This window comes from Lagenorhynchus albirostris, chromosome 15, assembly GCF_949774975.1.
Source record: "Lagenorhynchus albirostris chromosome 15, mLagAlb1.1, whole genome shotgun sequence".
NCBI lineage: Eukaryota > Metazoa > Chordata > Mammalia > Artiodactyla > Delphinidae > Lagenorhynchus > Lagenorhynchus albirostris.
This window is the reverse complement of record NC_083109.1, coordinates 82,887,925-82,901,581: the sequence shown is the minus strand read 5'-3', so window position 1 is coordinate 82,901,581 and position 13,657 is coordinate 82,887,925. Positions and strand designations below refer to the sequence as shown.

Below are 13,657 nucleotides of genomic sequence, written 5' to 3'. Positions count from 1 at the left end.
TGTGCTTGGAGATCTCAGAGGAGAGAGGACGTGGATGTGTACATTGTTCCCTGTGGAGCTGGGGAGGTGGCAAGCCTTGCAGAGTTCCCCTCAGTGTCAAGCATGATGCAACAACAGTAGGGTAGCCGTAGCCACGTGAGTGTCTAGGCTGTAAGCGCTACTTTGATGCAGGAAGCAACCAAATGTTTTACTTGTGCACAGAAGTAATTCAGAGAAAACCAGACCTGAGATGCCATAAGATGAGGACAAAGAGAAGCTAGCTGTGGCCTAGGTGGACCCACCACCGAAGCCCACAAGACTAGAGAGGAATGAGGATGACTCAGTGGTCACTAGTATGGACTGAGCACCAGATACTCCTTTCCCATGAAGGGCTTTGGAGTACCCACTTCCTCTCTCCAACCAGGGAAAGAAGGGTGAGGAGGAGGCTGATTGCCTTATGTCATCCTGAATTATGATTCTGTCACCCAGCATGATGGGGATTCAAAACTAAGTCCAGTTATAGAAATAGAAAATTAGATCCTTTGCACAGAGAATTTGTGAACTCAGAAGGGGAGACCAAGTTGGAGACGTAGGAGGCTCCTGAGCATCCTTTGTCCCACAAATGTACTGAACATACAGCTACACACAGTCATTTCATCGGAGAGAAATCCAGAAACTAGCTGAATGACTCCCACACAGAAGGTGAATGAGAAAATACCCACATCAAAACGGACAGCAAAGTCTGAGACACACTCTGGCTGTATAAGCCCCACCTCCTGCACAGTTCCATACAATTGGGAGGAAATCCCCAACTCCTAGCTTCTCCTTGAGGATTGACGTGTTTGGACTGCACATCCAGCACCTCAACTTTTAAGAGTCTCACTGAGGGCCTGACCCCCAAAACACTTGACTCTGAAATCCAGTGGGATTTGCAGCCACCAGATCCACAGGACTATAGCAAGCAAAGGAGCAGTTCTTAATGGGCACACGAGCACGTGCAATGGCTGTTTCCCCAAGGCTCAGTGCAGAGGGAGCAGACAAAAATGCCTATCGTTCTGTCTTTGCCTGGAAGGGATTTGACTGCATACTTTCCAAGCTGCTGCCTAAGGGTCTGCTTCTAATTTAGCACTCATCTAAAGGCTGGCTGTGATCCTCCTTGAAGCCCCAAATAGCTGATGGGTGCTTTCCCTGACTTTCCCACTGGTTCCCTCCAACAATGAAACCAAGTCACTGTTTCTTCCTGGAGGACCTTGTCCACACATCTAGTGCCCCAACATTTACAGCTGCCACCCAAGTGTGGGCCCCCAAGTTACCTGGCTTTGATAGCCAACCAGGCTTACATTCACAAGTTCCACAGCACCACATCAAACAAAAAGCAGTTTTTAAACGATTCAAGAGCACCTCCTAGTGGCTGTACTCCTGGGCTCAGTGCAGAGGGAGTAGGCTCCTCTGGACAAATTTCACTGTCCTGTATCCCAATAGAATATCAATAAGGAAACATTGGACTTAAACTACATGTTAGATGAGATGGCTCTAACAGACATACACAGAACATTCCAACCAACAGCAGCAGAATAACCATTCTTAAGCACACATGAAACATTTTCCAGGATGGATCACATATTACACCACAAAATAAGTTTTAATAAATTTAAGAAGCTTGAAATCCTATCAAGCATCTTTTCCAATGACAAATGGTATGAAACTAGAAATCAGTTACAAGAAGAAAACTGGAAAATTCACAAATATGTGGAGATTAAACAACATGCTTTTGAAGAACCAGTAGGTCAAAGAAGAAATCAAAAAGGGAAATAAAAAAATCTAGAGAGGGCTTCCCTGGTGACACAGTGGTTGAGGGTCCACCTGCTGATGCAGGGGACACGGGTTCGTGCCCTGATCCAGGAAGATCCCACATGCCGTGGAGCAGCTAGGCCCGTGAGCCATGGCCGCTGAGCCTGCACGTCCGGAGCCTGTGCTCTGCAACAGGAGAGGCCACAACAGTGAGAGGCCTGTGTACTGCAAAAAAAAAAAAAAAAAATCTAGAGACAAATGACAGTGGAAACATACCCTACCAAAACTTATTGGATGCAGCAAAAGCAGTTCCAAGAGGGAAGTTTGTAGCAATAAATACCTATAATAAGAACAAAGAAAGAACTCAATTTAACTTTAAACCTCAAGGAACTAGAAGAAGAAGAACAAACTAATCCCAAATTTAGTAGAGGGAAGGAAATAACAAAGGTCTGATTGAAAATAAATAGATACTAAAAAGACGATAGAAAATACCAATGAGACTAAGAGCTGGTTTTTTGAGAAGATGAACAAGATAGACAAACTGTTAGCTAAACTAAGGAAAAGAAGGAGGACCCAAAGTCAGAAATGAAAGAGAAGACATTACAATTGATAATATAGAAATACTAAGGATCATAAGAAACTACTATGAACAGTCAACAAATTATATAACCTAGAAGAAATGGATAAGTCACTAGAAATATACAGCCTGCCAGAACTGAATTATGAAAAAATAAAAAAACAGACTAATTACTAATTTGGACATTGAATTAGTAACCAAAACCTCCCAACAACAAAAGTTCAGGACCAGATGGCTTCACTGGTGAATTCTACCAAACATTTAAAGAATTAATACCAATACTCTCAAACTCTTCCAAAAAACAGAAGAGAAGAAAACACTTCTAAACTCATTTCACAAAGCCAGCATTACCCTGACACCAAAGTCAGAAAAAGATACTACAAGAAAAAAAGATGACAGGCCAGTACCCCTGATGGACATAGATGCAAAAAACCCTCAACAAAATATTATCAAACTGAATTCAAAGGATCATTTGAATTAAAAGGATCATACACCATGATCAAGTGGAATTTATTCCAGGGATGCAAGGATGGTTCAGCATCCATAAATCAATATGATACACGACATTAACAAAATGAAGGATAAAAGTCATATAATCATCACAATGGATGGTGGAAAAGCATTTGACAAAATTCAACATACTTTTATGATAAAAACTCCCACAAAACTGGATATAGAAGGAATGTACCTCAACATAATAAAGCCCATAAATGATAAAACCACAGCTAACATCATGCTCAACAGTGAACAGCTGAAAGCTTTTCCTTTAAGATCAGGAATAAGACAAGGATGCCCATTCTAATCACTTTATTCAACATAGTACTGGAGTCCCTAGCCTGAGCAATTAGGCAACAAAAAGAAAAAGTCATCCAAGTCATAAAGGAAGAGGTAAAATGGTCTCTTTTGCAGACAACATGATCTTATATAAAGAAAACCCTAAAGACTCTACCAAAAATCTGTTAGAATGAACAAATTCAGTAAAGTTGCAGGATATAATATCAATACACAAAAATCAGTTGTGTTTCTATACACTAACAATAAAATATCAGAAAGTGAAATTAAGAAAACAATCCTATGTACGGTAGTATCAAAAAGGATTAACTACTTAGGAATAAATTTAACTGAAGTGAAAGATCTGCGCACTTAAAATTATAAAACATTGATGAAAGAAATTGAAGACTAAATGGAAGATATTTTGTGTTCATGGATTGGAAGAACTAATATTACTAAAATGTCAATACTACCAAAGTGATCTACAGATTCAGTGTAATTCTTATCAGAATTCTAATGGCATTTTTCATAGATATAGAAAAAAAATTCTAAAATTCATATGGCACTACAGAAGACCCCATATAGCCAAAGCAATCTTGCAAAAGAAGAACAAAGCTGGAGGCATCTCATTTCCCTATTTCAAACTATACTACAAGTCTATAGGAATAAAAACAGAATGGTATTGTCATAAAAACAGACACATAGATCAATAGAACAGAATAGAGAGCCCAGAAATAAACCCATGTATATAGATCTCTGTTTTAAACAATACACACAAATCAACTCAAAATGGATTAAAGACTTGAGCTTAAAAGCTGAAACAGTAAAACTACTAGAAAAACACAGGGGGTAAGCTCCTTGACAGTGGTCCTGGCAATGATTTTTTGGATTTGGCACCAAAAGAGAAAGCAACAAAATAAAAAATGAGACTACATCAAACTAAAAAGCTCCTGCACAGCAAAAGGAAACCATAAATAAAATGAAAAGTCAACCTACGGAACGGAGGAAAATATTTGCAAACCATACATCTGATAAGGGGTTAATATCCAAAATATCAAGGAATTAATACAACTCAATAGAAAAAAAGTAACACAAAAAATGGGCAAAGGATCTGAATAGACATCTCTCCAAAGAAGACATCCAAATGGCCAACAGGTACATGAAAAGTTACTCAACATCACTAATCAGGAAAATACAAATCAAAACTACAATAAGATATCACCTAACACCAGTCAGGTTTATTTTTAAAAAGGCAAGAGATAGTAAATGCTGGCCAGGATGTAGAGAAAAAGGAACTCTGGTGCACTATGAGTGGGAATGTAAATTGGTGCAGCCACTATGGAAAACAGTATGGAGATTCCTCAAAAAGCTAAAAATAGAACTACCGTGTGATTCAGCCATTCCACTTGTGAGTATATATCCAAAGGAAATGAAATCATTATCTAGAAGAGATATCTGTACTCCCATGTTTATTGCAGCATGATTCACAATATCCAAGGTATGGAAACAACCAAAGTGTCCGTTGATGGATGAATGAATAAACAAAATGTGGCATATATGTACACAATAGAATATTATTCAGCCATGAGAAAAAAGGAAATCCTGCCATTTGTGACAACATGGATGAGGCTGGAGGGCATTATGCTAAGTGAAATAAGCCAGACGGAGAAAGACAAATATGGTGTGGCATCACTTATATGTGGAAACTTTTAAAAAAATAAATGGAACTCAAAGAAACAGAGTAGGATAACGATGGTTGCCAGGGACTGGGTGGTGGTGGTGAGGGAAATAGGGAGAGGCTGGTAAAAGGGTACAAACTTTCAGTTAATAAGATAAATAAGGTCTAAGGATCTAATGTAAACATGGTGACTATAGTTAGTAACACTGTATTGTATAATTGAAATTTGCTAAGAAAGTAGAATTAAGTGTTTTCATTAAAAAAAGTAAATATATGAGGCAATGGATGTGTTTCTTAACTTGATGGTGGGAATCCTTTCACAATCCATGCATATATAAAATCACCACGTTCTACACTTTAAATATATCACAATTTTAAATGTCAACTATACCTCAATAAAGCTGAAAAAAAGAAAAAGAATTTGTGGACTCAAAATTCCAGGGGAATAAGATATAGGCACAGTTCCAGGTAAGAAGGCACAGTTCCAGGGAGGGAGGTTCTAGACATGTTCTCACATATGTCTGTCTCCCCGCTAACAAGAAAAGTGAGCTTGTCAATGGTAGGACCCAATTGGAGTCATCCTCTTGTTCCTATTGTGCAATGCAATGCCTGCCTCAAAGGACACAGTGTAAGTGTAATGATGGATCAATTATGGAGGTAGGAACAGGGAGGATGGAGAAACGGACTTTTCCTCTTCATAGTGCTGTCTGCTGCATGCTGTGCAGACAGAGCTCGGGTAGAGGCTGATCAGACATTCTACTGAGTTCTCTCCTCCCTACACTCATCTCAGTACTGAGCCGCAAGAGGAAACTGCTGGGTAGAGGTCTGGGTATGAGATACACCTCCAAGGCCACCTGTACAAAGAGCCACTTCCTCTCTGCTGGCAGAAGTAACAGACCCATGAGTCAAGTAATTGATCTTTTCTCTGTTGACTTAGAGCCCAGAGACTGTGTCATTCAGAGGTGACCTTCATCCTGAGGGTACATCTCTCTCCTGCAGTTAAAATTGTCCTCGATCTCCGTCTCCTCCTGTGATCACCTGTAAAGGATCTTCCAAAATGTGTGATTCTTTTTATTAAAAAATGAAAAACCTAGGGCTTCCCTAGTGGCGCAGTGGTTGAGAGTCCGCCTGCCGATGCAGGGGACACGGGTTCGTGCCCCGGTCTGGGAAGATCCCACGTGCCGCAGAGCGGCTGGGCCCGTGAGCCATGGTCGCTGAGCCTGCGCGTCTGGAGCCTGTGCTCCGCAGCGGGAGAGGCCACAGCAGTAAGAGGCCCGCGTACTGCAAAAAAAAAAAGAAAGAAAAACCTGAAGGAAATTTGGTAAATAAGTGTTCAGTTGGAGAATGAGAACCATCTAGAAAAAATATATGTATATTATATATAATGTAACTTTTTAGATATGAATTACAGGTATTATGCAATTATGTAGTCATGTAATATATACAGTGATATATATAAATGTATGTATTACAGGTATTATGAGCTTGTGAGGTCTGGTTCAATAGTGTCTATAAAGCTGTTGCCTTCATCTGATGCTGAAGCTTGAAATCTTCAGAGCAGACAGTCAGGAAGGGAAGATGGATGTAAAGAGGGGGAGAGTGAGGACAAACTGGAACCCCTAGGGACAGACTGGAACTCATGTCAGTCTCTCACTGCTCCCAACTCTGATGTCCTTCAGGAAAGGCTGGTGTCCTTTGTCACAGAAGGAAGTGCACCTGGAGCTGGGAGCAGAAGGAGGGCCCCGCAGCAAGGAGGGGAGCCAGCAGGTAAGCTACCCCCGCACCGACCTCTGGAGCATCAGTACCATGGCTGCTTCACTCTCACCCTCCTAATCCCAGGCAAGATGTCTCCTGCGGCCCACCCTAACCAGATACCTACAGCCTAAGCAAGATGACATATTACAGAGCAACCACATAGTTCCTGCCGAGGTTTGATACAGTGAGGCGGTAGGTACACAGTTGTTTGCTACATATCTGTGTAGTCTCAGATGTATGTTTGAAATACCTTACAATTTAAGGTGTGAATCCATCTACATTCATTGTAGAACCCATAAGAAAAAGATGTCAAAATCCACCCGCTTCCAAAAAAAGTCGACTTTTTGGAACCAGTTAAAACATTATGTAAATGAATAGCCTTTCCAGTGAATAAATTAACAGGCCAGATGGAAACGATCCCGGTGATTCCAATTTCATCTGTCTTCTTAAGTGTTTGCAAAGTAATACCATACCTTAACATTAGCAGAAGAGATATAAGATAGGTTTTTGCTTGAAATTGGATTCCCGAGTACTCATTACACAAAATTAAACTGCAGTCGTTACATGGAATTAACTATGTAGCTTGTAAACCTGAACAACTAGACAAATATTTCACATCTTCACCATTTTACTACACTTTGAGTTCGAGCTAGAAAGAACTGTGAAAACCTATACGTTAAAAAATTGTTTACGTATTTCATAATGTGCAGAGGCTGAAGCAAAATACTAAATAACGTTTCAAGTATTTTAATAATTTTCATTAGTCTCAACAATTAAGCACATTCACGAAGCTGACTTTGCGATCGTGTTCCGTTAAATTATAGCTACCAAACTATAAACTAAAATTATAGTTAAGTAAAAATAGTCCAAATTAAAGCCACTGTTGCCACCCTATTTTATTAGCAATTAGGGAAAATAAGAGACACCAGGTTTTTCAGCTCTGTGACCTGCTAGGCAATCTAGGCCCTCGCTTCAAAGTCAAAATAACATCATTCTGCTGCTGAGAACATGCTTTCTTGAGGTGGGTTGATTGGGTGAATTCTACATGTCTGTTTTTTGTTTTCTCTAGTTACTATGCTCCCCCACTGAAAAAGCCTTCACGCTCCTCTCATTGTTCTGTAATCCTACCAGCTGGAGATAACTACTGTTAACATTTTGCTATATGTCCTTTCACTTTTTTTTTCCATGAGGCACATATTGAATAGAACCCATTTAAAAATTAGTTGTTTGTACTATATTTACATGATCACTAAAACTAGGGAGATTTTTGAAAACAATTTTTGTTTTCAAATTATACTTAACACTAAAATTTGGAAATGCTAATGTTGCTACAAAATTTCAACTTAGAAAAATAACCCCCAAAATGAAAAGTGCTAATTCACAGATATGTTCAAATGCCCAGAGCTGTTATTACCTGCATTCAGAGTAGAATACTCACCCCCTGCCCCAAACACCCCAGCTGCAAACAACATAATTAAAAATTGGTATGAATCAGGACCACACGAGATTATTATTTCATGTAAGCATACCAGCTGACAGTTTTGGGGTGTTAAATATAGAGGGATGGCTCCTTTGGATTGCTGTTTATTATCTATTGACAGAGACTGAAATTAAATTCCTCAGACTGGGCTAGAAGAATGAAAAAGTGATGTAATTGAAATGGGCAAAAATAATTTGAATTGTACTTTTGAAACAGTAGAATGAACACAATTCACGAATAACCGACCGTCATTCTATGTATGAAAAATTTGTGGCGATTCATCCTTTTGTATACATCCATCCTCTAAGCAATTTCCCCAAGACATTCAGAACATCAGTACCATCCAATGACACAGTGTCCCCTGGGTGCTCCAAATAACCCCTCCAGTGATTATTCCCATACAGGTCCCCTCCTGAGTGACAGAAAAGAAATAACAGAAATCCACGATCATTACCTAGATGCTGTGAGGCTGCCTTTGCTGCTCCAGTGGGTGATGGATTGCTTAGTCAATTAGAAGCTCACAACCATTATTTAAAAGCATCATCATTCACATTGTTTCTCCGAGGCATATGGTAGCCAGAGCCCCGTGGAAAGAGGGCTACAGGATCACGCTGAGTTATTTAAAGTGTTCCCCTTCAGAATTGTTGGGATGAAGAGCCCCTAGCTGGGAAGGGCCAACGGAGTGAATAGAAATGTCAGGAGGATCAGAGTATCCACATGGTGCGGCGGTGAAGGCAACATGTGGATTGTTTTAGGAATCAGGGCTCTTAGGTCATCAGTACTGGCCCGGAAAGCCCTCTGCTGGTACGTGGGGGACATTGTCACACACCCAGGGAAGCTAGAGGTGGGGAGGAACTAACCCAATTCCTGCCAAGATGGCCGGGGAATGAGGAGAGCATGAAGGCACAGGTGTGTACCAGGAGAGGGGAAAAGAGAGCCGTGAAATGACACAGCTCCGTTCTTTGGCTCTCCCCAAAGAGCGCTTCATTTTCAGGCTAGATTTCCCCAGTTTGACTTATCTGAAAACGACCTTTTTGGGTTTTGTCCCTTCAACGTGACTTAATATTCTTCAAATCGATACACTTTCAAATGTCTAATAGCCTCATTCTAAAGGGGCGATACTGAAATCAGGTTTGTGCTACTTTTATTTTCCTGATGCCTATTAAAATAAATACACGGTTATTAAATTTAACAATGTTGACCCCTGTCCCCCTAAAATCATCTTGAGGCGCCCTTGTGGTACATGTCCCGCACTTTGAAAAGCTGCTCTGCCACAACCCTCCAAAAAACAGGAGTTCAGAGTTGCTAAGCTACTTAGCAGGATGGCAGCAAACCCAGGAGAGGCCAGGGCATTGTCAACTTGTGTGTTGGGGTAAAAAGTGCGAGCTTTTAAACGAGCTCCCGGGAAGATGCCTTGCTTCCTCCCGGGAGTCCTCAACCCGGGGTCAGCCCAAGAGAACAGCTTGAACCTGCCACCTGGAAATCAGCCTAATGAGAATTTCCTGGCTTGAGATTGCCCCACCCTAATGAAAGTCCTGTAATGGGACCCTGAGGCTCGCCTCAAATGTTCGGACAATTCTGGGTGTAATTGGCTCAGGTGGTATCAAATAAGAGCCAGGAAAGTAGTGGCTGAGAAAGTGGAGAGGGGTAGGGAGAACTGGAGGAGTGGGGGAGGAAAAGGGGGAGGGGAAAGGGAGGGGGAGGAAAGGGGGAGGGGAAAGGGAGGGGGAGGAAAAGGGAGGAAGGGAGGGGGAGGGGGAGGGGGAGACAGGAGAATGGGTCAGAGCCGGCAAGTGTCTGATAGCTTGTTTTTCTAAGAAAAAAAAAAAAGCTTCAAAATATGTCTGCCTGTCTCAACCAGCATAGCAAGTCTCCTTAGCTTTAGGGCCAAGGTAGCCTCGCACTTTTTCCTGTCTTGTACTATTTGCTTTAACTTAAATCTCGCTTATGGCAATCTAACACCCAGTAGCAGAAAACACATAAGCAAGCATGACTTTCTGCTGGCTAAAATCTCTTCATAGGCATTTCCGACTCAGATAAATCGCTGAGAAAAGCCTAGCCTGACGCCCGGTAAGACCAGAATTCTTCCTAAAAGTCTTCGGTCTCTAAACTACTTTCATCCCTCTACCTCTCAGAGGAAAAAAAACCACACCCACACATCAGCAGATGATGAGAAAGGTGTCTTTATTGGATGATTTTGTTAAAAGGCATTTTTTGTCTGCTGAGGATCTTACAGGAGTCATCAGGGCATACCCACCACCAAAAAGTCACGGATGACTGTCTTATGACCTCACTAAAACAATGGGCAAATTGCAGAAGCATTTCGGGGGAAATTAATAAATAAATTAGGGGGAGGATGCGGGGTGTCCCAGTTCCTGGGGCTTTGGAGGCCTTCCAGCTGATTCTATCTCCATAGTCTGGGCCCTTTAAGAATGTACCATTTCCTGGAATTCTAGAACAGAAGAGGTGAGAACAGGGTCAGCCAGGATGGCTTGGTACTTTACAGACTTGCTATGGCCAATGAGAGTTCTGAAGAGGAAAGGGAACGAAGCAGTTTGTCAGATGATGGGCATGGCCCCCTCCAAGGGCACAAAAGGAAGAAAAGGTGTCACTGCCCACCGGTCCTGACACTCTGCAGCATTCCATCTTCCTGCCTAATCTAACAATCATCTTTAGCTTTTCGATAGAGCTCCTTGTGTTAGAATTTGCCAACCGAGTTGTTTCTCTCTGACAATGAGTGAATTCAGTATAGTGGCCCATCACAATCTGTGCTCACTCAACCTTTTGTCTGGTCAATTCAGGACAGAAATGGGAGGTTTTCTTTTTCTATTAAGTAGCTATGTATTGCATATTTAGGAAACATTTAATAGAGCGGGACTTTGAACTAACTTTTCTTTACTGAACCCTAAGCTTACCCCCCAAATTTATATTACTAAAAGATAATAATCATAAGGTGTGGATGCTACAGACTGAAACTGAAAACTGGGTATTTGCTTTATATTTATCGGTACGCTTTGCTTATTTGGAAGTCTTTCATGGTTAGGTTTAAATAAATCAACTTTCCCTTACCTAAGTTATTTTTCTGACCTATCTATACAAGGTGCGTTAAGTCCCATGTAGTAAGTTATAGTGGTATCATCTTGAATAGATTTTTAAAATGAGGGTCTAAAGTAGCAGTTTTACATTTTAATTAGTACCACCATAAGAACCACATGTAAGTTCTCCTGAGCTGACATGCACAAAGTAGGTGAAAATCATGTAAGCAACATGACAAAATCAGATAAACATAATCCTACAGCCATGCAGTTATGCTAAAATTTGAATATAAGGCTCTGCATACAGAAGACTGCATAAATGATGGTTGATTTATTTGTTCTCTAATATTTCGGGCTACTGCCAATAAAATGTATTTGTTTAAACCCTTGAAAGCTAGGAGGCTTTCCTACTCAAGTCAGTGGACTCTTTACTATGAGACATACTTGAGAATGTCAGTCCTTCCCTTATTCAGAGAGACTCACGTCCCACTGGTGGAGATTCCTTACATTATTTTCAGGGTGCATTAGGGTGTCTTGCAAATAATTGGCCAGGAAAGTAGCTAGTATCCTGGTCAGGTGAAGAGTATTTTCTGGTTCATAGACAGTGACCAGTGGGACCAGCTTCTATGGTACATCCCCAGGCATCATGCCAGAGTCTTGACATACATCATTTGCATCCTCACTTTAGTTCTATTTTGCAGATGAGAAGACTGAGGCTCAGCAAGGTTAAGAAAGGGGGATTTTAACCCATATCTGTCTGATCTCATGGCCTAAGCTCCCTGCCCCAGATGCTGCCTGAGCTAAAGTCTCTTATGCCATGTACAGGTGTGAACATACCATCAGCCCCAATTTTCCCGTCTCCATCATTATCTGCAGCCGCCATCAAGGACTTGGTTTCTGACTCGGTCAGTTCTCTAGCACCACTCTCAAACTTCTGGAGGAAAAACCTACAGGATAATAAAGATTGAGGGGACTGTATTGAAAACCCACACACATTTCTATGCTCACCCCTTTCTCTTGAAGCAAACCGTCTGTTCCAGCAGTTGCAATGATCAGTCAAGATCTTAGCAGGCAAAGGTTTCCTTCATTGTAGAGACTAACGGTGGGCATTTTGTTTTAAAACATCTTTCCAGGATTTTGTTATAAGTCCGTTTGCCCAAGAAAACCTCTAAGACTAATGAATTTTTGCACCCACAGTCTTTGGTGCCCATGTTTAGTGTTTTGCGTGGGTAGATATGTGGTCCACCGACTCATGTTCTTCCCTTTCATGAGGATCTGCTCATGGCTGGACACTGAAGGATACTTAGGAGGCTGGCCCCCACTACACCCCAGCCCCAGCTAGCAATGTTGGGGTGCCAGACGGGCTTAGGACAAAGCTTACTTCAGCTCTTCTTCATCCAGGTACCCACTCTGGTCGTTGTCTATGAAACGAAAAACGTCCTTCACCTGACTGGCTGACATCTTGGCGAGGCCCGATGTCTGGAAGAATTTTTGGGGTTCAAAAGTATCCGGGTCTGAAGAACAGAGAATGGGTTATTCTGATGCTCACTGGATTGTATTCTGTCTTTGGGCCAAAGTGCTGAAAACATAGGTTATTAAAAATACTACTTTTCATAATAGCATTGAGCTACAGGGACCGAGATTTTGAGTCAGCCAAGACTGGATGGCTTTGTGCTCTCATCTCCTTTCCCCCTTCCCAGCTTTCCCTCTCCACTTGACTTTGTCCGTCTCCCCTTCTCTCGCCTCCTCTCCTCTGTGCCTCCCCCTGCTCTTTTTACTGGCTGTGTATCCAAGATGCCAGCATCACTGGTCTAGTTGGTGGGAGAAGTGCAATCATGGGATTCAAACAGGCTGCGTGGCATCCACCGATTCCTTTTTTTCACATTTAGTAAGTTTCTTTCACCTTACAGAAATGTGATCGTATGTTCAGAGCTCATATTTTTATCATTGTAGTTATCTAGTTAATAAGTTTTTCTCTGATCCCGTGAATTTTCAGCAAAGTTCACATTTTAATTTTTGTAGCTTTTCGGGAGGTAGAGGTACGTGAGAGAAACCCACCCCTGCCTTGTTTCCACTTTACCTTGGCACTCCTGCAGGGCTGCTGCAATGTCATCAGCACTAAGGACATCTGTGATGCTCATTTTCCACCTGTTCACACAGAATAAACAAGATGTGGTGAATGGCAAGCAGAAACATGCACGTCTGGGGGGACCAGAACCCCCCCACCCCCAGGCCCACAGAAAATGCAAATTTGTTGAAAAATTTTAAAATGTGATAAGCATAGTATTGTATTAAGAGCTGGGACAGAATATCCAAATAAAAACCAAATATCAAGAAGATCCCAGTCCCCTGTGTCTCAGTGCCCTCTCCTGAATGGAGTTAAAGATGAAATTTAAAAATACAACCTAAAGAACAATTCGATTCTGTTTTCTTGTAAAAATTATAATTACGTCATCGACCACTTACATAGGCATCTACAAACCATTCAGAAGTAAACCATGTTACAAATGCAATAGCATTTTAACACACCAGCCAGAGAAATGCAGTGTTGCAAATTCCATTTAGGGAAGGATAGAGCTTGGGCTGCTTGC

At 41.4% G+C, this 13,657-nt stretch overlaps 1 protein-coding gene and 1 long non-coding RNA gene across 2 annotated transcripts in view; one reads left to right on the top strand and one right to left on the bottom strand.

Moving 5' to 3' along the window:
* The window catches only part of LOC132505205 (uncharacterized), a 76,037-nt gene that overhangs the window by 2,542 nt on the left and 59,838 nt on the right, over positions 1-13,657 (top strand). Inside the window, exon 2 of the long non-coding RNA XR_009535303.1 lies at positions 6,476-6,563. This is a non-coding gene — a long non-coding RNA (uncharacterized LOC132505205). The remainder of the gene's footprint in view (positions 1-6,475; positions 6,564-13,657) is intronic.
* On the bottom strand, positions 10,458-13,207 carry LOC132505203 (oncomodulin). Its single transcript, XM_060123142.1, has 4 exons — positions 13,147-13,207; positions 12,448-12,580; positions 11,904-12,013; positions 10,458-10,483 (listed from the first exon to the last, which is right to left on the bottom strand). The coding sequence occupies exons 1-4, from the start codon at positions 13,205-13,207 to the stop codon at positions 10,458-10,460; spliced, it is 330 nt and encodes a 109-aa protein (XP_059979125.1).

What these genes read in the sequence shown, in the direction of transcription:
- LOC132505203 (XM_060123142.1), bottom strand. Translation starts at nt 13,207, where the DNA reads ATGAGCATCACAGATGTCCTTAGTGCTGATGACATTGCAGCAGCCCTG. An exon ending in AGCCCTGCAGGAGTGCCAAG is followed by an intron (nt 12,581 to 13,146) that starts GTAAAGTGGAAA and finishes TCTGTTCTTCAG; the next exon opens with ACCCGGATACTTTTGAACCC. An exon ending in CTGGATGAAGAAGAGCTGAA is followed by an intron (nt 12,014 to 12,447) that starts GTAAGCTTTGTC and finishes ATTATCCTGTAG; the next exon opens with GTTTTTCCTCCAGAAGTTTG.